The 27,501-nt window shown below is 37.5% G+C and overlaps 1 protein-coding gene across 2 annotated transcripts in view; it reads right to left on the bottom strand.

Annotated features, from left to right (window-relative positions):
- The window catches only part of Ric1 (RIC1 homolog, RAB6A GEF complex partner 1), an 89,508-nt gene that overhangs the window by 45,306 nt on the left and 16,701 nt on the right, over positions 1-27,501 (bottom strand). For both annotated transcript variants that reach the window (XM_031390060.1, XM_031390061.1), the window contains exons 3-4: positions 21,235-21,314; positions 1,567-1,674 (exon numbers count right to left, since the gene is read on the bottom strand). In XM_031390060.1, the coding sequence (XP_031245920.1) occupies positions 1,567-1,674; positions 21,235-21,314 (188 nt within the window). The remainder of the gene's footprint in view (positions 1-1,566; positions 1,675-21,234; positions 21,315-27,501) is intronic.

Below are 27,501 nucleotides of genomic sequence, written 5' to 3'. Positions count from 1 at the left end.
AGAGAACCAAATAACCCTATTAAAAAATGGGGTACAGAGCTAAACAAAGAATTCTCAACTGATGAACAGTTTTTTAAAATTTTACTTTAATAGTGTGTGCATGTGGTGGTGGTGTATGCACATCTATGTATACACATATGGAGGCCAAGGAGTCTCCTGCTCTGTCACACTGCACCTTATTCCCCTGAGAAAGGGTCTTTGGCTGAGCTGGAGCTGGGCAGGCAGCCAGCAGCCCCTAGCAATCCTCCCCTCTCTGCCCTCTGTCTCAGCACTGGAGTTACAGGCTTGGATGTGACTACACGCATATTTTTATGTGGGGCTGAATATTTATACGTGGGTGTTATGCGTATGAGGCAAACACTCTTATACACTAAGCTACTTCAAGTCACATCCTTAAAAAGGCTTTTATCCTGAGCAAATAAAATCTGAAGTGATCAGTAACTTCTCATCAACACAGTGAATAAACTAAACTAAAATTTTCAGTTTAATTTCATTTAAATAAGTAACAAAGACTTTCTTCTCCATGCAGGGACTAAGGAATAAGAGCACAGACTACACAAGGGAATGACAACAGCTCACTGCTCACATGCCAACCAACTCTGCTGTTTGTTCAAGTGAGTTGTGGTTTAACAACAATAACAAAAAAGGTGAAAGATGCCCTTTGTTTGAACTATAAATCAGAGAGGTCTTTTTAAAAGTAGGAATTGCATTTACTTAGTCCAATAGCTCCATACTACAGTCATATGCGCAGTCTTTTTATTTTTAAACTGTTACAGTTTTATTTACTTATCTGGGGTGTGTGTGCTTGGGCATGCCATGGTGCATGTTTGAAGGTCAGAGGCCAACCTCCATTCCCATATGTGGGTACTGGGGAAGTAACTCAGGTCATTAGGTTTGGAAGCAAGCACTTTTACCTACAGAGCCATCTTGCTGGCTCTATGGCTCAATATGTTTGAAAGATACCTAATAAAAAAAATCTTTTCTCCTAAACCTGTCCCACTAGCTTATGTACTCTTCTAGCACAACGAATTTCTAATAGCATTGAAGACCAAGCACTCTTATCACTGTATGCACCTCACTTTTTAACCAACAGTGTATCTGGGAAGTCTATTAAGATGGAGCCTCATTTGTTTTCATAGCTGTGTACTGCTTACAAAAATCATGTATGCAGAGGGATGGGACAGTAATAACTAAAAGGCCAGCCATGAGGCACTTCACATAATAAAGTTAAACTGAAAAAACTCATTGAGAATAAATAGTTCTGTGTTTTAGTATTTCTTACTGCCTTGTCATACGCCCTTTCTTCACACTGCAATCAGAAAGCTTAATATTCTTTCAAATGTACATGTACTTCCAAGAAACATATAAAGGCTGCAGAAAGAGACAGCTCCCTCTTTTCCTCTGTATACATTATTTCATTTGAATCCTTTTAGTATGTTATCATCCCATACAATCAATTAATTTATACATTTTGAAATAGAAACAATTTTCCTGTTTGTCCTATGATTTAACTAACTACATGGTCTTTTGTGGCCAAAAATCTCAAAGTTAACCAACATACTGTACCTCATGATGGGTGCTTGCAAATCCAGTATTTTCTTCATTTCTAAATTCAATGCTGGGGCACAATGTTCTTCCTTAAAATGAGGTATCCCCTTCATCTGTGGACTTCCTCTAAGAGAAACAGCACAAGGTTAAGACAAAGATATTTATTTTTTCCCCAGTCTGTACCTAATATGCACTCAACTTAAAAATATAACCAACATATAGACTAGGTGCTCATTCTATAGATTCAAAAATGAAAGCCAAACTTGAATTCTATCACAGTAGACACATTTATATACCAACTAGATATATGTAAGCTTGACTAATTTAACTTGTGTTGGGGGGCTGAGGATAAAAGGCAGAGGGAGGAAAGGAGGAAGGGAGGAAAGGGGAGAGGAGGGGAGAATTAGGTTGAACTCTCAAGAGAACAAATTTTGTTCAAAATGATGAGGAGTGCCCTCCTAGCTAGGAAATTGCAGAAGCAATGTAGCAGTAGAATATGGTCCAAACTGTTCATTCATTTCACCTTACCCCACACCTTATCTTTGATTTCTAGGACTCTAAATAACAAAATGGTATTTGTATTTAAATCCATGGTGATTAATGACTGCACAATGGTAGGTAGGTCAATGTCAGGAAACTGAGCACATACCTCCTAAAGAGACTAAAGAACCATCTTGAATTCCTTATACTATCACCAGACTACAATCCTTCCTCATTGCCTGAGTTGGGATTTAAGAGTTAAGTATCTGTCTCAGGGTTTTTATCACTATGATAAAGACCATGACCTAAAGCAGCTTGGGGAAGAAAGTGTTTATTCTGCTTTTACTTCCATATCACAGTCCATCATTGAAGGAAGTCAGGGAAGGAACCCGGGGCAGGAACCTGGAAGTAGGAACTAAAGCAGAGGCCAGGAAGGAATGCTGCTTAGTGGCTTTCTCATGTCTTGCTCAGCCTACTTTCTTATGTACCAGATACAATAGCTGGACTCTTTCACATCAATCATTAACCAAGAAAATGCTCTAAACAGATTTGCCTATAGGCCATTCTTTGGAGGCATTATGTTCAACTGAGAGTCCCCCTTCTAAGTTGACTCTAGCTTGTGTCAAGTTGACATAAACCTAACCAACACAGTATCTTTTGTGGCAGCTATCAATTTTGTCAACAATTGTCCTGCTGACATCATTTCTCTTTCTAATCATCTACCATCCTGCAACTCAGTTTGTTAACACTACAATAGGTGTTTGAGGTTTCTAGTGTTTGTGAAAATCACTTTGCTGCTCGGAAACCTGTTTTCCTTCCTTTTTGTTTGTGGATTTCTTTTCTTCCCCGGCCCCCCAGCTCCTATATGAGCAAGATGGTAGCATACGGTCATCTTGCTGCTGCAGTAACCAGGGATATTTGCGTCTTTCTATGTCTGACAGGCTAAGCAGGCCGATACTCAGCCATTAAGGTTTGGTTAATGTAACAACAATCTTTAAAAAGAAAATGAGAGACCAATTTACCAGAGTCACGTTGGAAGTGGTAATCATGCACTCTGTGGTCACTGTCCGAGGACAGTCTCCAAGTCTAAGTGCTTTTAAAGCTCATTTTACTTTAAAAAGTAGTACTTAAAATTCAAACAGTGTTGGAAGACTCGGGAAAAAGGAAAAAAGAATGTAGTCTGGAGATTCTGATAACAAGCCAACCTTAGAAAAAGCCCCGAGTAAAACAAAATGAAGACACCTGGAAGGCTGGTCACTTTAAAACTGTGCACTTCAGAGACCGTGCTGGTAGCCACCTGAGTGAGGGGGCGAATGTTACAGTTTTCTCTTGTAAGAAAAATCATGTCACACATGCTCAAAAAAATTTTTTTTAAGTTTTTAAAAAATATTTATTTATATATACAACTGTACTATAGCTGTCCTCAGACGCACCAGAAGAGGGAGTCAGATCTCATTACAGATGGTTGTGAGCCACCATGTGGTTGCTAGGAATTGAACTCTGGACCTCTGGAAGAGCAGTCAGTGCTCTTAACTGATGAGCCATCTTTCTAGTCCTCAAAGCAATTTTTTACGTTTGTATCTCAAAGGCTTTGTCCCTCCCCTGAGTGGGGCGGGGGGAGAGGGAGAGGGAGAGAGAGAGGGAGAGGGAGAGGGAGAGAGAGAATGTGTGTGTGTGTGTGTGTGTGTGTGTGTGTGTGTGAGAGAGAGAGAGAGAGAGAGAGAGAGAGAGAGAGAGAGTTGCAGTGATCTCACTATGTAACCCAGGACAGCTTCAAATCTGTGATTGTTCTGTCTCCACCTCTCAAAATGCCAATATTACAATTTTATGTTACTGTGTCTGAGTATATTTTTGTTTTTAATAATTTCATGTGTATATAAATTAAAATTTGGTCATTTTTCAAACATTACCCTTTTCTATGTCCCTTCTTCTGGTGATATAATATTCTGAGAATATCTCTAACATTCTAAAAGACTAGAATTTCTCCTGGACCTCTCACAGCCCAAGTTAATAATATCTTGATGTCACCTAAGAATTAAGACTGCTAGCCTACTCAGCTTGTTTATTTAACCTGCCTTTAAGAAAACAACTGGACAACCAACCTTACTTGTCTTGGATTTCCTGTGTATTCAACTTGTAAAACTTAAGCTATTGCATAGCTGCATTCTTGCGTCAGGTACCGTTCCATGCCCTTGACCCAAATACTACAGGTATATCTCTGCTGAAAGCAGCAGAGACAGAAGTTGAAAGCAACTTCCTAAAACTTACCATAAAGGTTGAAAGCAAATATTTATGGTTACTGGTTGATAAAGAACGATGTTTGTTGCTATCTGGTCAGTAGGGATCAGCTGGAGTCAGTGACCTAATGCTTTTAAAATTCTGTTAAAGATTTCTGTAAAGTATCCCATTCCTTCTCCATGTGATATTTTCTATGCTGTTCAATAAACAGAGAGCAGCGTCCTTTATTATGGACAGTCACACCACTCACAGACAGACAGATACCACACACTCATACACACAGCTCAGACATCAGACAGGCACACATTGGAACACACGCAGAGAAACATAGGGAAAAACAGGTTCAAACCAGATTCCCAAGACAGCCTTCAGGCTCAGACTCAGACTCATAAAACAGACAGAGGGAAGATGAAGCAGAAAATGCAAGTCTGAACTTGCTCTTAGTTCTATGACTCCAAGGACAAGTGCTTTTTATTTCTCTCCTTAATGCAAGGCCGATTCATTATTGGATTTAACTTGGATTTAATCCCCAACGCATTATAGTGGCACACCTTTCTCCAATGAAAAGCTTCGTCTTCCCAGCAAGTCCCTTCCTGTTCTCATCCATGCCCGCCAGATGAGTGATAAGTGCTTGCCTGTGCATTAGTGGGGTTATCTATTGGAATAATAAGCATATCTATTAAAGGAAACCCCTCTAAAGAAAATGGCAACTTTCCTTCCAGAGCACCATGTCTTTAAAACATGTGTGTGTGTGTGTGCACGCGCACTCATGCTCAGAGTGTGGAGCCTTGCGCACGTAAGTGATCTAACCTGAGCAAGAGGCCCTTACTCTCGGTGGCAGTTTTACTCACAGATCTTGTCTCCTTCCCTCCCCCATCAATATTAGAGCCCCTAATTTTATTTTTCTTTACATTGTAGTCAGTTTTAAACTTTCAAAGTAATAGAACTTCTACAAGTACATGCATACCAACATATGTGTAAGAAGTGTCCAAGGGCCAGGAAAGAAAACTTCTGCAGAAAGAATATTTAAGAAAGCAATCGAAAATTTTTAAAAATTTGATTGATTTATAAATATAAACATCTAGGGAACTTAACAAACTTCAAGTCGGAAAAATATGAAAAGGCTGAAACAGATATATATATATATATAATACTCAAACTATCAAAGAGAATTCTGAAAGCGCCAAGACAAGTGCTCTATCACATATAAAGAATTCTCAACATAACTGACATTTCCTCTTCTGATCTTATGGAGGCCAAAAAGCACTAGAATAACATACTTTACAGCTGAAAGAAAAAAATGTTAAAGAAGAACAAAACATCCAGACAAAGTATTCTTAAAAACTGAAGGGGAAATTAAGAGTTTTAGGGATCTAAAAAAATTAAGGCAACTGTCATAAGCAAGAAGCACTAAACACTAAATGAAACCTTTTGGGATGAATGAAGACAGAAAACATGTTAAAAAATATTAAAGCTGGAAATATGCTCTTGCCTCAGAAAAGCATTTATTCCTGTATGATTTGAAAGACAGGTGAATAAAAAGAATACTTGTGAATCTGTGTCAATACGCACACAATGTGTGAACATAGCTCTGTGACAGCGGCACCATAAGAAGGGAGCAAACAAAAAACGCCTGACCTGGGACCTGGGACCTGGGACCTGGGACCTGGGACCTGGGACCTGGGACCTGGGACTGCTGCTGTTCAACAGTTACTCATCAGACTAAGCGGTTATATGTGCAAGATGTTAACTGTTCAAGATAACCACTAAGAAAGTAGCTACAATGTCCAAAGAGAACAAACCACAAGTAAATCAAAATGCATAATGAAGGAAGAAAATTATAGCAGTAATTAAGAAGAAGACACAGAAAGGGCTGGATTAATGACTCAGCAGTAAAGACACTTTTCAGAAACTTTGTGGACCTAAATTCTGATCACTTACGATACACACAGTAGAACAAAATCAATTCTCACAAGCTGTCCTCTGACCTCTACACACAAACACACAAAAAACCAGACAATCAAATAAATTTACATTTTCTAAAGACAACAGTAAACATCCTCGAACTCAGTAAGTATGGGCAGGACAGTCACCTCAAGCTCAAGATCAATCTGCTCTGTTAGAATTCTAAGCCAGCCACGGCTGCACAATGAAGCATTACTGCAACTGACGATAATGATAAAAATGATTATTGATGATCGAATAAAGTAATCATTTTTATCATTATCGTCAGTGGAGGCAACAGGGGTTTGTTTTTGTTGTTTTTGTTTGTTTCTTTGTTTTTTGGAGAGGAAACTGGGAAAGATGAAATTTACATGTAAATAAAGAAAATATCTAATAAAAAAATTATTCAGCAAAGAAAAAAATGATTACTTTAAACCTGTATAGAAGGACTTAGGCACAAAGACATAAATTGCCTGAAGGTTAAAGGGTGGGAAATAATATCCAATGCAAGAAGTAATCCAGGCTGGATAGGTTTGATATAAAAAATAGACTAAGTCAAAAACTGACACAGAAACAAAGACATTTTCTTAATAATAAAAGGCATGTACCACCACTCCCAGGCTTTTTCTTTAAACTATTTTATTGTTACTTATGTGTGTACACATGTTTTCATGCAAGTAAGTGCACATGTGAGTTGCTGTCCACGAAGGCCAAAGGAAGGAGTCAGGTCTCCTGGAAGTAGAGTTGTGAACTGTCCAACACAGGGGCTGAAAACTGAACTCTAATCCACTGGAAGAGCAGCAAGTGCTCCTGACTGCTGAGGCATTTCTCCAGCCTCCAACACTAACATTTTTAACAATGGTTTTAAAAAAGAAAGAGAAAAGAAAGAAAGATAATTTGAACAATACTCTCACTCCCTTATGGACCAAATCCTTAAAAACAGTGGACTATATTCTGTAATGTACATGGAACATTCTCCAGGATAAAAGGTAGTTAGGTCACAAGACCATGAAGAAAATCTCAAAGACTGAGAACTAGGTGGCTCACCCCTTTAACCTCAGCATATGGCAGATTGAGGCAGGCAGACAGGCTACTGAAGTTCCAAGCTACCTAACTGTAGGGAGTTTCAGGCCAGCTTGGGCTACAGAGTAACCTCTAAACACAACGGAATAAACTAGAAATGACAGATGAAAAAGTAGGAAATTTTCAAAAGTGTAAAGTCAAACAATATACTATAACCAATCCATATGTTAAAGAAGAAATTGAAAGAAAAACTTGGAAAATGTCCTGAAACTGCTGAAAATAAAAGTATAATGGGAGATTTGAGAGAAATGATAATTTTTTGTTGGTACTGCTATTTGGTCTGTTGGTTGGTTTTACTTTGAGATAGAGTCTATTGATATATTCCAAATTAAGTCTCTCATAGATCCTATCTCAGCTGACAAAATACTTAGATTCTAAGCACGTGCCAGCACATCTAGAGTACTTGTTTCTTACTGCTAAAATGCCTACGTTAAAAACACAAGTCAACAATCTAATCTTATATCTTATAAAACTAAGAAACAGCTGGGCATGGTGGTTTGTGCCTGTAATCTCAATATTGAAGAAGCTTAGGGAAGAGACTTGCTATGAGTTCAAGACCAACCTGGGTACACAGTGAGTTCCAGATAATCTGAGGTAGAATAAAGCCCTCTCTCAAAAGTAATAAAAACAAAAACCATGCACACAACAACAAAGGTAACCAGAAAAAAGATCAAATTAAAATCAAAGCAAAATATAATACATATTACTTGAGGGGCTCAGCATAAATTGCCTGCTAAGCTTAGGACTAGAGTTCATACCCCAGTAGCCCAGCCCATCCAGCTCAATCAATTAGCTTTGGGTTCAGTGAGACACCCTATCTCAACACCTTCCACTTGAGGGATCAGGCAGCTAGCCAGAACAGGAAGCAGAAAGACTGTAGGAGCCAAAGGGGATAAATGACCAAAGAAACAGTATCTTCCAGACACAACACAACTGATGCACATATGAAGTCATGGAGACCGCAGCAAGGTGCACAGACAGGTTCAAGCAAGACAGGGACCAACAATGATAGGATGAGTGGACACAGGCGTCCTTCCATCCCTAATCAAGAAGCTAACTCCAACAGGCATCCAATAGCAAATAAACACTTAGGCATCTCCAATGGAGTCTCACTGGGTATATTAATGACGTGTAAGGGTAGGATCCAGGCCCAGCAGTAACAGTAGCTAGCCAATGCAAAACAAACTCCATAGTATTTTCATAGAATTTTTGTCTCAGATTATTTTATTTGAGCATTCTCATCTTACTGGATTTTTGCTTGTATAATACGGCATACAACCACACTAACAAGTACATACAACGTGTGCAATACATCCCAGATTCTCTCTCTCTAAAACAAAATACGACAAAAACAAAGGACTCCAAAACAAACTAACAAACAAAAAAACCTAGGGGCCAGGAGAGATGGCTCCTATTAAGAGTATGTAGATTACTGGCTGCTCTTTCAATGACCTGAGTTTGATTCCCTAAGACCTCCATTGTTGGAATTCTGTATAAACTCCACCCCCACAGATACCTAGCAGCAGCCAGGTATGTTCCTCCCCACAGTTACCTGGCAATGGCCAGGTAGGCCTGGCCCTATAAAGGTGGCTGCTTACCCCCTCCTCTCTCTCTCTCTCTCTTACTCCTGCTTCTCTCCCTTTCCTCTTGCCCCTTGCTCCCCCCTCTCCCCATTCTCTTCCCCCTCTCTCTACATGGTCATGGCTGGCCCCTACTTCTCTCCTCTCTCCTCTTTGCCTTTCTCTGCCTCTGCTACCCTCTTAACTCCCCTCCCCATGCCCTAAATAAACTCTATTCTATACTATTCTGGCTTGTGTCTGGTCCCTCAGGGGGAGGGGATGACGAGGCACCCCCTTTCCCCACACCTCGCCAGGACATATTCTTATGATCACAACACTCATGGTGACTCGAAACTGTAACTCCAGTCCCAAGGGATCTGACACTCTCTTCTGGGGTCTGTAGGCATTATGTGCACACAGTACACATACATACATGCAGCCAAAATAACCATACATATAAAAGTAAATAATTTTAAAAGTATTCTAACAAAACAACTATCTGAGAAAATATATATAAAATGATAGAATAGTATAATGTAGCCAAAAAGCAAACAAACAAACAAACAACTAAAACACCAGCTAGCTTTTTTGAGATTCAAAATTGAAAACCCTAGGGGAAAAAAAGAAGAGATTCTAACTTCCTTTCAGAAGTCTTATGTATGTATTTTTGTCTGTGTTATGTGTATGTCAGTACACAAACCATTGTACATACATAGAAGTCACAGGACAGCCTTCTCTCTTTCTACCATGGGAACCAGGGACTGAACTCCAGACTTGGTGCAGGTAAGTACCCTTACTTCTGAGCCACTGTCAGCCCAAGATTCTAATTCCTAAACTCCGGAAGCAAAGGGTGAGCATTATTAGTTTATTTTAAAATAAAATAAAACTGTACATCAATTAGTTAGATAGGTAATCTTTATGAAATGGACAAATCTCTAGAAACATACACATTTTCAAAGTGACTCAAGAGAAAAGAAAACCTATTCTAAGTGATGAAATTGATCAGTGATCAAAGCCACTCAACAGCAGGCTCTGGTGGCAGACACTGTGGTCCCAGCACCTGGGACGTGGATGCAGAAAAACTCAACAATCCAGAAAAAAAATTAAAACAAATATTTCAATTAAAGTTAGGGAGAGAACATGAGCAGAAATTTACCTAAAGATATACAAATGGCCAGTTAAGAGAAATGTAAGCAATATCATTAGTCACTAGGGAACTATGGATCAGGGTCATATGCTTAACTGGGGTTATAGCCGTAATAAACACACATGAGCTGGCTTCCCAAGGTCTGATTGTCAAAATCTATCTTGAAAGCTTCCCCTCATACTAGTCTTGCTTTTTTGACACATTTGAGACACTGCTTTTTACAAGTGATTTCTTCAACAATACTCGAAAACCACATTGCTTTCCTAAACTCCCACCCAAAGCTCTTTTATCTGGAGTTCATTTGTGGTACTCATCAGATTAACAGTGTACTTGATATTATTTGAATTAAGTTTATCTCCCTTCAGTTGTGAGCTTCACATTGGTAAAATTTAAACTTAGTTCTTACTTTTTACCTTGCATCTACTTAACACTCGATGTCTTAAACGATCAAATGACAAAGCATCTCATCAATAAGCCTGTGTACTTCTTTAGCTTCTCTGCGTCCCTTCTGCAGTCTCATTTCTCAAATCTTGCTTATTTTGGGTGATTAAATGACGACACTGGATACACACGTGATCTTTGCACAAGTAGGATGGATATGTGTATGTGCTTTGACAGTTTTAGTTTGTTAATGTTTCGGTAGTTTTTGTATTTTATTAGTTATATACTTCTGAAATGAAACATCAGTATGTAGTTAAAAGAACCTTGGCTCTGCCACTAAAATTCATTATATGTGTGATAGCTACCACACCCATAAGCAACATTAGTGCAAATTCTGCAGAGCTAAGATTCAGTGAAACTCTAGAAGAGAATGACTGATACCAAGAAAAACTAACCTTTCAAATTAAAATTTATTTTTAAGCTACATTTTGCATTTAAACTAAACTACAAAGTGATTAAACAAATGCATAAAAAAGACAAATATATCTGCCGGGAGTGTACTGTACACATCTGGAAACAAAAGGTTGTTTAAAATCTCCTTATAGGTCTTAAAACAAAAACAAAACCACAGAATTAAATCAGCACACTCTGGAGATGAAGGCAGAAGAGTCACCGTGAATAAGTTCAAGCCAGCTTCAGTCTCACACCAAGACCCAATCTGAAAAGTCTATTTAGTAAACTGACCTTGACTTCAACACATAAGTTCCAACCAGACAAATCTGGTTTCAGAACCAAACTACACCAGATAAAAGCCTCAGATTATTGCAAAAATTCAAGGTAGGAAAAGTTCGACAATTTCACTTTACAATATAATTTACTTGAGATTTGTTAAACGCTGGTAACCAAGCAGAACACACGGAGAGACACTGAGCTGCCTTTACTATCTAGTGTAGGACGCTTCCCTCTGAAACATCCTAAAAAATGTCACATTTCTATAGAACCAGACTTTAATGCTTAAACCATAGCTTAAAGGATCAATAGAATAAAAAAAGCAAGCTATGATACTAAAAATACATAGTTATTTTTAGAATATTTTGCATTTTCAGGCATTACATATTTTAAATATTTTCACCAAAGTTCTCAAAAATGAGATTGCCATTGCTTATATTTTATGTGACCCAATTTGAGGCATGTTTTAGAATAACATCTTTACTTCTAAATAACTTCTGTAAGATTTATTATTTTTCAAAGGTTTATTATTTAACTAACAAGAATTCCATTTTATTCTGAGCACATATGAGTAGTCTTAAGTGTCCAGTGGGAGTGCTGTAACATTTTAAAAGGCAACCTAGACAATAATGCTGGGTACAACTTAGTAGAATTTAACTGTCATTTTCTCATTTTATACACATAAGTAATTATTAAAGAGAGTAATTAAAAAGTGCCATTTCCATGTCAATGAAGAACCTAAACTGAAAACCTGTTGATGTGAAATACAATACCCCCCATTCCACATATCCAAATGGTTGCTTATGAATTAAGCCCAAGACACATGTAATGAAGGCAAAAAATGAAACTAATCTCACTTGAAAATTCTGGCATTCGTGTCTAAAGAGAACACTGAAAAAGTATGAGGGAAGGCGTAGCTCTATTACTGCTCAAGTTTGTAACGGTCTTCAGGAGTAAGTTTCCTGAGACTCAAATTTACACTGTGGGGTTTGAATATGCTTGGTTCAGAGGGAGTACTGCTGTTAGAGGTGTGACCTAGTTGGAGGAAGTATGTCACTGTGGGGAGTCTCCTGACTGTCTTTGGATCACCTTCTCCAGCACTGTGTCTGCCTGGACGCAGACATGCTTCTTGCCATGGTGGTAATGGACTGAACCTCTGAACCTGTACACCAGTCCCAATTAAATGTCCCTTATAAGAGTTGCCTTGGTCAGGGTGTCTCTTCTCAGCAGTACCCTAACTAAGGAATACCCCATTTTCAAATGTACCATAAAATTATATGGAAATATGAAAAAAAAAAAAAGAAAGAAAGAAAGAAAGAAATACACCCCAGAGGGCTACACCAATGATACTAATGTAGTTAACTGCTACAACACATATTCAATAGGTTTCTGTTTGAACAAATTCTCAGGTGCAGGGATCTTAGATCCTATTAACGACTACTTAAAGAAAACAATAACAGGGCAGAGAATACAATGGATTTGGGGTACAGGACATATGTGTCAAGAGCTCAGTTAAAAGTCAGGTGTGGTGGCTCATGCCTATGATTACTGCATTCAGGTGAACCATAAATGGAGTGCCAGAGCAGCCTGGGCTACACAGTGAGACTGAGTCACAAAGCAAAGCAAAAGAAAACAAATATCAATTATACAGTGTGTTCAGCAGAACTTACTTTAGGACTGTCTTTTTTTCTAAGCAAATAACTGTATTATTATTATTTTTTTAACCTTTAAAACTCTCCTCTCCTCTCAAGCACTCATGAAATACTAGTGTGACTTCTCAGGACATTCATTTCTTTTCTTTTCTTTTCTTTTTTTTTTTCATTTATTTTTAAATTATCTTTTTTGTGGTACTGAGGGATCTCAAGGCCTTGTGCACATATGTGAGTGCTCTACCACTGATATACTCCTGACCTCCAGACCCTGACATTAACTTTACTTATTTATTAGTATCAGAGACCTCTTAAGTACCATTTAATAACAAATACCTAACAAATCAGAGTAGGTATATGCTAACTGGTCAATTATAGTAACAAACATGAATCCCAAATTTCAGATGAGTCAAGAATGTGCTAGTGTCAGTCTGGGGAGTTGTGGCTGTTTTACAAGCTCTGGGACTGAAAGGCTCGCCTGTCCAACCCCAGCTCTGGGTTCACAAGGTTTTCTTTCTCTCCATCATACATGCCATCAGTTGTAGACAATTTGATTGATTTCCTTTCTACGGCAAAGGACTTGTTGGGGGATGAATACAAGGCTTCGTGCATGCTAAGCCATACTTCATTACTGAGCTATACTACTATAATTATTTACCAATATGCCCATAATTTAGGAAAATATTTCTGATGAAACATAATATATTTAAATATATTTAAATATTTAAGCACAATACAGTTCAAACTGACTGATGATTCTACAGGTAGTCACTTTTATTATTTTAATAGAGTAAATGATTCCAAACATAAAAATTGGACAAAATACATGAAACAACTACAGTCACCCAAGGGCAGGCAAAAGAATTTCAAGGCCGGCTTGGGCTACAAAGTGAGAACTTGTCACAAACAGAAGGAAACGAAGTTTTCTAGCAAAAGTCCCTTTCTAAACTACCATATACAGTGGGAGACCCCAACGCTCAGGAAAACAAACTTATGGAGCAGAACAACAGAATGCTGGAGTTACACTGAAAAGAGTTCTAGAAATCTCCATTCTTCTTTACAACACTGGATATTAAGCCATTCTTACATGTAACCTCAAAGCCAGACAAAGAGTAAACTATTAAGGTTCTGGACATCCTGGAGGAAGCCTCTGGTTCTGAGGAGCTAGTGAAGACAGACCTTGGAGACAAGTTTAAAGGAAAGGCTAAATCTACCCTTACCAAGCACAAGAACAAACAAGCTGCAAATTTGTCAGAATATTTTCCAAGTAACTTGTCACCCATATCAAACTTTACCACTCTTTAACATAAAACCAGAAAACTATTCAAACTATTCAAAGATTATAATTAATAGTATGCTTATTACTATACTATACTATACTGTGCTATACTATACTATACTTCTATACTATAGATGTATAGTAATAGTATGTAGCTCATACTAAGGGTGATGTCAGAATCCAAACTAAAGTTACTAGACATGTGGTATGACCCAGGATTTCTACACATTGGTATTTATTTACCCAGGAGGTATAGGACAAGTAGAGAGTAGAGTTGGATTAGAATCTAAAAATGCAAAATTCACATTTTAAAATTACACTTCTCATAGTCTTCTCATAGTCTAGTTTTTCAACTAGGACATATCACTGATTGCTGGGATAAAAATTTCAGGTGTACAATAGAAATACATATGCACCTACTGACTTCTTGAGCTCATGGAGGACAAAAGTGTTGGGAAGAAACTAGAATAAAGCAGATGGCTGTTCTGAGCTCAAGAGCCAGGCCAGAAAGTTTGTTCACACTGTACTAATTGGCACTCTCCAGTGAGTGGCAGGAGGTGATGGGTACAGTATAAACATGATGAAGTTGAAGCTTACTGAACCATTTAAATTGATTTAATCATAGAAAGGTAAGCTTAGCACTCATGAGAAGATCAGCTCACCTACGGCACAGTTAAAGCAGCAAGCACATGGAACACAGAAACAAAACCAACCAAATCCAGCCCCAAACTCTAAAAAACACTGAAGCACTGCTTAAGTACTATAACTTAAGTACTATAATTGAGAGTGTCAATTTAAACTCACTGACAAATTCATGGAATAGACAGCATCTGGTCCACTTATCAGATGAGTAAAATGGAGCTAAAAAATAAAAGCAACATAACCAATCCTAAAACCTACAGAAAACCACAAGAAATTGTATATAGGGAAAGGGCAAGTAAATTATGTTAAATAATTTAGAGGTAAATTATAAAAGATATAATAATCTAGAATAAAATTTCAAGTTTCAAACTAAGAAAGTCTTGTTGGGAATTAGGAGGCAATGGAAGACATGACTGAAGTGGACTTCATAGACTGGCTATGGTATGTATGAAAAGGGAGAGTGTATCAATTCCAGTACATGCTGGTTCTCTGGACAGAAGAGAACTAACTGGCTTTATACTTTTCTGGGATTAAGTGACTTAAAAAAGAAAAATCACAACATAGTATTTCATTTTTATAGTTAGCTACACAAAAACATCCCTCTGACTAGTTACAAATTCTTTGTTAGGGTCTATAAGTTACTCACAGTATTTTCTCATTTAACCCAAGACGTCATTCCTCTAAGTATATGTTGTGTTCCCCAGAAGCTCTTTAAGATCCTTTTACATGTTAACTTCTTGGTGAAGAGAATAAGGATTCAATTCAAGCTGTGGCTCCACTCCTCACTCCCCTAGCCCTGCTTTATTTGCCTGCATAGCATACAATGTGTTATAATTACCAAGCTATATAAGTAAGGCTGCTTTGCTGTCCCAGTCCCACCCCACTGCTACATCCCTAGCAGCTAGCAGCTACAACAGTTCCTAGAGACTTGTAGAAACTACAAGTGAGCACTGAGTCCTACTGACTTAATGTACTAGTGGCAGTAGTGAACGTAACACCAACAGCATGCAGGTTGTACAAGCTGCTCAGATCTCTAATAAGTCTATCAGTCTCTGATTCAGATGGCACCACTGAATGTGGCTACAACAAGAGGAGTTTCTAGATTAGGTAATGATACTTTAACCCATCCTATTAATAAATGCTAGTACAATTACAATGTATTCATAAATACATTTGTGTGATATACACAAAATTCAGCTAAAAGTCACACATGTAAATCTACAGGATAGATGCATGCTGAAATCAAACTATATATATAAAGTTTTGAGATGCTCAAAGAGAAACATTTTTAAGATCACATAACAAGATATCTATTAGAAGGAAGAAAAATTAGTTAAAATCTTCTCTCTCAAAACCTAACATCAATGACTTATTAGCAATAATAAAAGAGGTACAAAAATCTACACCAAAATGTTTCAATAATGGATGGATTTCATATATAGTAGTAGTCCCATAAAATTCAAAGAGGGTGGGCAATCCCCTGCTTTGCAGCCATTGTTAACATGACACCTAACACACTCACTAGGTCTCTGTGGTAATGCTGATGTTAATACAAACAAGCTTGCCGAGTTGTCAGTTGTATGGAAGTGAAGTTCCTGCTGTTGGATATCTAAAGATATCAAAACTGTGCTCATAAAAAACGTAAAGGCAAAAAGATATCTTTCCTATTTTTAGATATGTGCAGATTCACAAGTACCATTGTACAAATTGCTTATGGTTTCAGCACAGTAACATGCTGTGCAAGTTTGTAACTGTGCTGCACAGCTGTAGATCCAAATACTATAACACGGATATTCCTAAAAGAATAATCCATAACACTGACCAGTGAAGTGCTCGCATTTCTCAGACACGTCCTCCTCTCACAATGACACATGACTGTAAATGGATCTTGAAGAAGCTTTAGAGTACATAACTAATTCTGGTCTCCTTTGTCCTCTACATGTGACATGAGTTAGTGGACATTTCTAGCCCATAATATAGGCTTCTTCTGCAAAAGACAGCTGAGTTTTTGGAGATAAAGGGTTGGTAAGGCCAGGTGGTGGGGGTGCATGCCGTTAATCCCAGCACTTGGGAGGCAGAGGCAGGTGGATTTCCGAGTTCGAGGCCAGCCTGGTCTACAGAGTGAGTTCCAGGACAGCCAGGGCTACACAGAGAAACCCTGTCTTGGGGGAAAAAAAAAAGAAAGAAAGAAAGAAAAGAAAAGAAAGAAAAGGATTGGTAAGAACAACCAATGATCTCGATTTCTTCTGTTCCCAACCAGCACTAACTCACGGACAGCAACACTGGTAAGGAGTTTCACATATCTGATGAAATGTGTTTGGAAGAAATAGGTAAAGCAAAATAAGGTTAGAGCATTGATAGTGATTGTTATGGAAGAATATTTTCCAGTGGAGAACTAAGTACTTATGTCTTTAATATCAGTTAATTAAACATCCCAAATTTTAGTACTATTATTTAATTTTTGCAGAGCTGGTTATCAAATCCAAGGCCTTGTATGATAGGCAAGCAGACTAAAGCACTGAACCATATCCTTGGACCCAGTGAACACTGGACTCAATAAACCTTTTTTTTTTTTTAATGTTTAAATTGGGCATGGTGGCATATGCCTGTATTCTTAGCTACTTCAGAGGCTGAGTTGGGAGGATCATTTGAGCCCACAAGCCTGGGCAACACAATGAAGCCTTACCTCCAAAACAAACAAACCAAAGTTAATTGTGGTGGAAAGACAAGTGAGGAAGGAGAGCTTTGCTCTTGAAAGACTCTATGAGTACCAGATGCTTCTACATAGTGAGTGGATTCCAGACATCCAGGGCTACACAGGACCCTGTCTCAAAAACAAACAAACAAAACAAAACAAAAAACCCAAAACAAAACAAAAATACCCCCCCCCAAAGTGCATGAAAACTAATTTGCTGAAATTATTTCCATTATGAAGAAATAAGAATTACAAGAAATTTCAAAATCTCACACACTCATATTTAAGCATAGTTAATTAAATGAATTTCAAAGCTAAATATAATTGTTTCTGGTTTATCCGTGGCAAAGTTTCCATCACAAATTTCACTGCAAATCTGAAAATGTAAAATGAAACATTAAAACCTTCGGCCAGTCTACATATGGGTCTGGGTAAAGATGGAGAGCTATGTTAATGTAAGGTGGATTTTATAAAGATACAAAAGATAAACAGAATAGCAAAGAGTAAATGACATTTGAAATGAAAGGAGTTATTGAATCAGACTGCCATGGTTGTTGAAGACTGACTCCCTGCCTGTACAGGAATGCTAGAAACACTAGGTGGGAGCTATTAAACATGGCAACATCTGAGCTCTGTGCTCAGCTGGAGTGTGATGGAAAATGACACACAGTCTGAAGCTAAGATGCTGTCACGTGATTCAGAGAAGCTGAGATGCTCTAGAGATGAAGTTCATGAGATACACTCCTAAGATGTACAGAGGTGAAACAAAAGACAGCCCTACTTCTATAACTGAAGAGGAGATAGTTAACTGTTGGCCTCTACCTCCAAGGCTATTACAAACCATTTTCGGTAGCTTTTCTCTATTCCTTATTCCTCAGATAAATCTTAAGTAGTAGATTGTTGGATGAGACAAAAACAAGGCTGAAGTAGTATGGTATCAGAGGCTAAATTATGTGACAATTACACTGATAAAACCATTTTCCCCTCGCTCTCCTCTAACCCTTATATGATCACAACTTTTCAGGTTTTAAACATGAACTCATAACAATTAGAAGAAAATTAGACTTTTGATACCATTTTACAAACGGTTTCTTCAGAAAACTTACTAAAGTAAGCAATTCTAGAAAGTACTAGCACACACAAGTACAATCAGGCTGGCTTGAGGCAACAGGACTGTGTTTGTACCAGTAATTCAGAGTAGTTACTCCAAGTTATATGTGTATTTTATTTTCTAGGTTTTGTTTTTTTGAGCTTACTTTAAAAACATTTTTGAGAAACTCATACAAGATGACTAGATTCACCTCACTCCCCCTCCCCTTCCAACTCCTCCCATGTCTTATCCCCAAAAATCATAGCTTCTTAATGATTACTGTTACATAGTGTATATGCAACACATGCTTAATGCACATGTGCCCTATGGTGTCTATTTAGCACATCTTGGATTTACACATGAGCGGGGTGAGCACCTGGGATTGGAATCCTATGCTAGAGTTGTTCTTGTAGAAAACAGATTCTTCCCTCTCAGCACCCACTGACCTGCTGTGGCATCTTATGGGATTCCCCAATCTACGTTGGCATGTCACTGGTATTGTCATTATGCCAGTCTTGTTCAGGCAGCTATAGTATTGAGAGTCCATGGGTGCATTTCCCTGTCATATCTAACAGCAGACACCTTGGTTGTCATCCATGATGATTTTTTTTCTGATTCTTATACACACTTTAATGTTATTGTTAAATTATTTTTTACAAGTGTGTTTTACCTATGTGAAAATACTGATTATAAAAAGGTGATATCCCACATGAAGTATATGCTGGCTAGCTTTACGCCTAGTGGATATGCTAGAGTCATTTGGGAAGAGGGACCCTTTGCTATGAAAATGCCCTTACCAGTCTGGCCTGTAGACAAGCCTGTCAGGCATTTTCATGGTTGATTACTGATGTGGGAGGGTACAATTTATTATGGTATGCAACCTGTAAGCAGGTGGTCCTGCATGGTATGAGAAAACAGGCTAAGCAAGCCATGAGGAGCAAGCCAGTTAACAACACTCTGCTTCAGCCTCTGCTTCAGTCCCTGCCCTGCATTCCCTTCCTGGTGGACTATAACTAGGACAGAGGAGCTTTAGTTGTGGTGTTTTATCACAGAAACACAAACCCTAGCAATTTTTTCTGTTGAAAGGCTAACCCATTGGCTAGCTAGATTTCTCTCAAAAAAAACCCTACAAACCAGGTAGTAGCAAGGCACCTAGACAACATATTAAGATGTTTAAAGCAAAGCAAAACAAAACACCAAATCCTTGGGTTCATTTCAGAGAGCCAGCTCCGTCCTCGCTGAGCCAGCAGCCAAGCTGCTTGACTCTAAGGCTAACAACCCCACTCAGTACATTAGCTCCAAGTTGGCTTATTCCAGTTCCTCATTCAGGAATACAGACCATATCTCACTTACTCTATTATATAAAACTTTTCTTAAGTTATTTTACCGACAATGTGAATTCTGAGAAATTCAGTGAAGTTACCTGGACAACAAGCTAGGCAGAAACTGCTTTATAGAAAAGAAAGGTCCAAAATGTCACCATCTTTTGTGTGTCAAAGTGTGTGTTGGTCAGAGGATCCAAGTTGCCTAAGCTGGCTAGCCAGCAAGCTCCAGCAAGCTCTGCCTGCTTCTACTTCCCCAGTCCAGGATGACAAGTATGCGCCTGGCACCTTTATGTGGGTTCTGGGGACTGGCCTTAGGTCTTCCCTGACTAAGCCACCTTTCTGGCCTAAAATTGAAATATTTGCTCACACTAGAAGAAATTTATCTATAGGTCTCAAATAATGTACAAACTAAATGTGAAATCAGGACATTATACGAATACAACTGATATGCTGTGGTATTTGTCTAATATAAGTAATTATAAACAGCTCAGTGTAACTAGAATTTAGGACAATCCTTATAATAGTACAGTGTCAGGCCCATTTACTTCATACCACTGGTTTTCTTTGCATAACTGGGCTTCTTCAGTAAGTCATTTTAATATACACATATATTTATATATATAATTTTAATATATTATATATGATATATAAATAACATATCTATATTTTAACATATTATTTAATGTTATATATCAATATATGGATATATTGTCTATTAATATACTATACATTATAATATATAAATTATATACTTTATAATAAATTATATATATACATACATATATATACACACACATATATACATACACTTATATATATACTTAAGGCTTTTTGAATCTTCTCAGCAGTTTCCTCTTAATCATATTGGCAGCAGTCTCTCATGTAACATCAAGCAAACTTCTAACATATAGGTAGATTTCCCCCCGGAAGAAAAAATATATTTTAAAATTACATGTTGTTTTTACTTAAAAGTGAAGTGTGCTGTGGAGGAGATGTGCAAAACACAATGGCAGTTTAAAGACTTAAGGAGCAAAAGTCCATGTCCCCTGAAGCTGAACTAGGAGGTAACAACTGTGTGTCTTCTCCTATGTATATATAAAGACACAGGCAAAGGAGCCTGTCATTGACTAAGAGTCCCCTCTTCATATCATCTCTCAGCACTGCATTCTAATAAAGACTACAGAACATCTAACTGGAGGATGTTGGTAGTTATGAAGCCCGAGACCCACAACAATACTCAGTGTTCCTTGACTTACTGAACTATATAATTCATAAATTAAAAAAAAAAATGACAGTTCAAAGACTAGTAATTTCTGAAGCACCATTTTAGAAATGCTGGCAACTTAACATCATAATGACTTTAGATAACCCCACAGTACAATTTTTTAAAAAATATTAAGCATACAAGTCATGTATTAAAAGAATAAAAAAGTCAATAAACTTACTTGGGATACACTGGTTCATAAAGGTATTTATCCCCTCTTGAAGATGTAATATGAAAAAACAAGACGTAGCCATTTGCTGTCTGAAAGAGAATTTTTTTTAACCATAAATTAGAATGTTGTAACTGTCATCTTAGGCCCTAATTTTACAGGATTATTACCCTCCTTTGGAGAATTATAGTCTCTTTATATAGGCAAATGATGTTTAATATAAACCATTTTTAAAAGTGTTCAATAAAATTTAAAAATATTTTATAAACTATGTAACTGAAAACTGAAATATTTTATGTAACTATGTAAAATACACAGTACTCTTTGAACTCTACAAAGCGGGGCAAATAATTATTCTAAGTTTGAAAAGCAATATAACCAAATAGTAAAAGTATAAAATGTCTGATTGTACCCCCAAAACTATCATTTATCAAAACAGCATAATTTATAATAATTAAAAATTTTTTAAAAAATCATCTCTTACTATAAAGCATACTGTGAGACACTAGGAAAGATTATAAGAGCAAATATTGAAATTTCAAAATATAAGCATTATCTAACTAAAGTCAATCTCTAATTTCCAAGATATGAACATTTGAAGTTCATATCTTTAGATGTTCAAATATGAACATCTAAATCTCTAAAGTAACTAAATATTATAAAAATAAAAGTTAAATTTTAAAAATTGTAGTTTTGGGTGACTACAGCAGGTTTGAAGGAGGTTTCTGCCTGTCCTAGACTACCCTAAGAGATTCTAGCTCAAAAATAAAACTAAACAACAACAAAAATACAAACAATACAAAAACATTGTTTATTATATGACCATGGTATACACGAACAACTGACCTTACATTTATATAAACATGTTAAAACTATGTATCGCTGCCCTTAGAAGAAAGACACTTTCAGTATACAATCAAGCAATAGAGTAAAGTGGCAGTTTTCCCTCTAAACTTCATTACCCGAATACTGAATTTCTATTAACTCAGAGGCAAGTGAAGATGAATCCAAAGTAGAAATGATCCAAACCAAAGAAATCATCCAGGGTTTCCTATTTCCAGTCCTAGCTTCCTGTTTTTCTGTTGATGGAATGAGAGGAAACGGATTTCCCAGGGCAGCCATGTTTTGTTTAACTATATCTTATCCTTCTTTAATATAATTTCATAAACTTGTTTAACTTACTAGAATATTAAAGAAGAAAGTAAAGATTGTTCAGGAAAGATTATCTCTCAGATTCTTCATGCAAGTTTACATTCTTACAACAGAAAAACAAAAGGCTAACGGCTTCAAACAAACCCCAGCAAAAGTCATACATACTTCCACCCCATGCAAAATCATGACTTGTAAATTTACTGCCACCTCATAAGTGCAGGAAAAGCAAAAAGAATGGTCAGTTTTTAAGATGGTAACTAACATAAATATTGACTGGAAGATCAGTCATGCAAAGGTCAAAATGTTCAACACTTCAGACACTCAAATGCTAATAAAATACACAGCCAAGTAATAGAGCATACTCATGACTGTAATGACAATGAGAGTAAAGCATCACTTTGAACTAGCATTTCATCTAATACAATACTGAAAACACAAATAATGTCTTGATTTACTATTTGTTATTTGGTATCAATCATTTTAAATAAATATTTCAGACTTTTGTATATAACAAACACTATATACTTTTAAATCTCAATGACATCTACTACTGACGTTTCATAAACAATTATGCCGTTGAACAATTTTTAAAGTCTTAGTAATAAACGATGTCCCTTTAATAGTCACCAAATCTGTTACTGTGCACTATTATGACATTTCTCCATCAATGACTCCCAAATTATATAAAGAAAGCATGTAACTATTGCTTAGTCTTTTCAGGTATCGATCTTAATTCCCTCTGATAACATACATATATACAACCATTCAAAACTCACTAATTTCTCACCAGGCAGTGGTGGCACACGTCTTTAATCCCCGCACTTGGGAGGCAGAGGCAGGTGGATTCCTGAGTTCAAGGCCAGCCTGGTCTACAGAGTTCCAGGACAGCCAGGCCTACACAGAGAAACCCTGTCTGGAAAAAACAAAAAACAAAAAAACAAAAACAAAAAAAATTCACCAGCTTCTCTTCAAATAACTATGAAATAGCAGACTGTAATGTCTAAATTCTTCATATAGATCTGTAAATCCTATTTTCATTTTCAAAGTCTTTATTATACATGTTTAGAATAAGAAAACATGTAACTCACAAAATGATACTGTTCTCCCAAGATAATAATGACCTATTGTGCATACAGACATCAGTAAACAGGAATGAAAATGGTAAGATAGCACGCATGCTGAAACAAGGTGATGCATAGCCTTTAACTTGATCAACATATATGAGAAATTATTCTTCCTGGCTAGGCATGGTGACACAGCTTTAATCTCCACAACGGGGAGACAGAATCAAGCGGATCTCTGTGTGTTTGAGACCAACCTAGTTTACATGGAAGGTTCTGAGGCCCCTGCTCAGAGAATGAATGTTTCCTAAGCCAGCAAGAGAGCTCACTGGTTAGAGGCACTTGCTGCCAAACCTAACAACCTGAATTCGATCCCTAGGACCATCGTGGTGGAAGGAGAAAACAGACTCCTATAATTTGTTCTCTGATCTCCACCCATGCTTTGTACAACACACCCCCATCATGCTTTATGATTCAAGAAAATTTCTCCACAGGTTTTATCTTCATTGGTTATATGCTACCTGTAATATATAGGGACTCCAGGAATGTTGAACAAGGGAATAAATATATTTCAATTTCTCTTACACCTAAAAAACTTGCAATAAGTTAAATAATTTAATACTAATACTTCAAATTAATATAATTCATAAGTTTCCATTATATAAAATATTTTCAATTATCAGTATTGATCTTAGGATGTGTGTGACCCCTAATTACAAATTTTTGTTTAAAAGATCAATGTGCTGCTACCTATTCAAACACTAAATTTTGTACTGCAAGATCTAGTAGCTCCAAGACAAGCAGATCCTCATGTATACCAGCTTTTGAGGTATAAAACCTGCCCTGTAAGTTATCCATGATTGCTTAATAAAGATGCCTACAGCCTATAGCTGGGCAGAAGAGAGGCAGAACTGGAAGTCCCCAGGCTTAGGGATTTTAGGCAGGGTCCACAAGAAGAGCGTGGGAGGAGGAAGAAATCGCCACGGTGTAGGTGAGCACACAGCCATGAGGACCGGCTTGGTGGAGTTGGAGCGGCCCAGGCAGAACACGGCAAGTGATGGTTCAGGGTTGACAGGGAAGTGGACATACTAGCTTAGGAGTTTCTGCCCAGTTCTAATGCCTTAAGGTTTATTCTAAATATAAAGGTTTTGTATCTTTTATTTGGGAACTAAATGATCTAAGGTTAGATAGAAACCACCAAATATTATTTACTACAACAGATCGATGTTTTTGATAGTTACCCACTTTAGTTCAATGTTATACTTTTTTTAATCCAACCTACAAGCTAAGAAAATTTTAAGGTCCAGAGATAAACTAAGGAGAAAAAAGTTGATTCTGACTTTATTTCAAATTAAAGTATGTAATTCCCCCACAATCTATTTCTTTTTAATACATGCATTAGGTGTACATACACATTACTACAAACCTCACAGCAGCAGAGCTGTGAGTGCAGAGTGCCTTAAGATACTGGAGCTTCCTACGCCCCAGTGTAGGGGAATGTAAGGGCAGGGAGGCGGGAGTGGGTGGGTGGAGGCATACCCTTGTAGAAGCAGGAGATGGAGGGATGAGATAAGGGGTTTCTGGCAGGGGGGTAGGGGGGATCGGGAAAGGGGATAGATAACATTTGAAATGTAAATAAATAAAATATCCAATGAAAAATGATTGAGCATATTAAAAAAATAAAAGTGTCATTTCACAGTTAAAAAAAAAAAGATACTGGAGCTTCAGTTGCCCTCCATTCCAGAATGAAACTGGGCAGCTAAGATTTTATTTCTAAGATAAATCTCAACTGCCACAGAACAAAGAAATTTGAATTTTTATATCAAAGTAAGTCTACGGGTTATTCAAAAAGTCAAGAAGGAAAAGTAAATGAAACCCAACTAAATACTGGAAAAATTTTCCTTGAAACCACTATAGGGAAAATGTTCCCCATTTGTTTATAAAACTGACTCCACCACTTTTCCAGTAACCTCTCATAATCTACTTAACACATACTCTACAGTATACTTTACTCCTGGAACTTTCTCTTTGTACTCATAAATTTCAACTACAATTAGTAATAGATACCTCAAAACTTCTTTAAGACTAGAGAGGGTTACATTATAGAAGACTGCACAGGAATGCTAAAAAAAAAAAAGGAAATCTCTATCCAACTTGACAATGACATCAAACTCAATCTAAGTGTAACACTTATAACACACAGGAAGGAGTTTGATGGAGTTGGTCAGTTCAATCAATTTTAGCTATCCATATTTGGTCAACTCTTGTCACATGTGTCTGGCAATATTTTTCCCTATGACTTGACACTTTAGATTACCAGGGAGCAGAGTGCACTTCCAGGTATTGAGGTAGTTCTGGGCAAGAGGAGATTTTTGGAGACTGAACTTCTCCCCTAGTACCTCCTTATGAGATGTAAAGGAACCTTCGGTAACTGGCTATCAAGAGAAGAGGAACTACAGTGAATGCACACACAAGAAGTGTTTGGGGAAAGCAGTTCCCAACCTTCTGAGTGCTATGACCTTTAGCACAGTTCCTCATGTGGGGGTGACTGACCCCCAACCATAAAAGTATTTTTACTGCTACTTCATAACTATAATTTTGGTACTGTTATGAACTGCACTATAAACATCATCTTTTCTAATGGTCTTAGGCAACTCCAGTGAAAGGGTTGTTCAGCCCCCATGACCCAGAGGTGGAGAACAACTGTTACAATAGGAAGTTTTAGCAAATAAGCCAAAACCCAACCTCTGAAAGCTGGGAGAACTTGTTTTTGTAGAGTTACAACAATAAAATATTCACTAAAATTTAAAACCCATACAAAGAAAGACTAAAGTAATCCACAACCACAGGAAATAAAGGATATGTCAAAAACCATCACTGAACAAGTCCAAGTATTAAAATTCTTTATTTGTTTTGGATTTTTGAAATAGGGTTTCTCTATGTAGCCAATCAAAACCATTAAATCAACAGGCTTAAATATGTTCAATGAGCTAAAAGAGGCCAGGGACCTATCGCTATCGCTGTTGCTGAGGTGTGGTGAGGTCAACAGGTCAGAAGACAACTGCCATAAAACAGAGAATTTGGCATTTACAGTTTGGGGAATAAGGTACACCAACATGCCACACCAAAGGAAGGTCCAGAGTCTTTCAGGAAGCACAGAAGAAAGGGGAAAACCAAGTAATTACCTTGGTTTACATGGCAGCCTGGATCGTTTTATGTCTTCTTGAGCAATCTGGAAAGAGCACTGTCAATTGAAAAGAAAATGCCTCCAGTAAGACCGAGCTGTAGGTAAGTCTACAGCACATTTGAATTAGTGCTTATTCAGGAAGGCTCACTGAAGGCAGTGCTGCTTCTGGGCAGGTGATCCTCATTGCTTTAAGAAAGCAGGCTGAGCAAGCCATAAGGAGGAAGCCAGTCAGCAGCACTCCTCCACGGTTCTGGGTTCAGGTCCTGAGTCAACTTCCCTCGGTGATCAAGTGTGACCTGAGGGTAGTAAGCTAAAACAAACCCTTTCCTCTCCCTTTGGTTATGGTTTATCACAGCAATAAAAAGCCCAAATCACATAGGAAGATGGGTAGAGCAAAGCAAAGCAGCTTGGTACTGGCTAGCCTGAAAAGCATCGCTGGGCTCTGGTGTAAAGGATGGTCTTTATTTGGTACTTGGCTCTCACACAGAGTTAAAGGCAATTTTTCCTGTGAAAACAAAGACCCAAGATGTCAAATTTTATAAGTTAGAGGAAATTAAAAGCCATGATCAAAACAGAGGAAGAATTTTTTAAAAAGTTTTATAACTGTCACAGTCTGATACATATCAACTTCAATGAGAATATAATTCTTTTTAAGGAGGTAAAATTTTGGTTAATTAGGATTTAATGCTATTATTCCTAGTGATCAAACTGAATGCAAAGCTCTATTAATGTTTGCCAGTAATGAGAATTTACATATATCACATCTAAAAACTCTTTTCATGGGCCGGGTGGTGGTGGTGGTGGTGGTGGTGGTGGTGGCGCACGCCTTTAATCCCAGCACTTGGGAGGCAGAGGTGGGCGGATTTCTGAGTTCGAGGC

Source organism: Mastomys coucha, unplaced genomic scaffold, assembly GCF_008632895.1.
Source record: "Mastomys coucha isolate ucsf_1 unplaced genomic scaffold, UCSF_Mcou_1 pScaffold21, whole genome shotgun sequence".
Taxonomy (NCBI): domain Eukaryota; kingdom Metazoa; phylum Chordata; class Mammalia; order Rodentia; family Muridae; genus Mastomys; species Mastomys coucha.
Note: the sequence above shows the minus strand (reverse complement) of the source record. Positions and strands in the feature narration are given on the sequence as shown.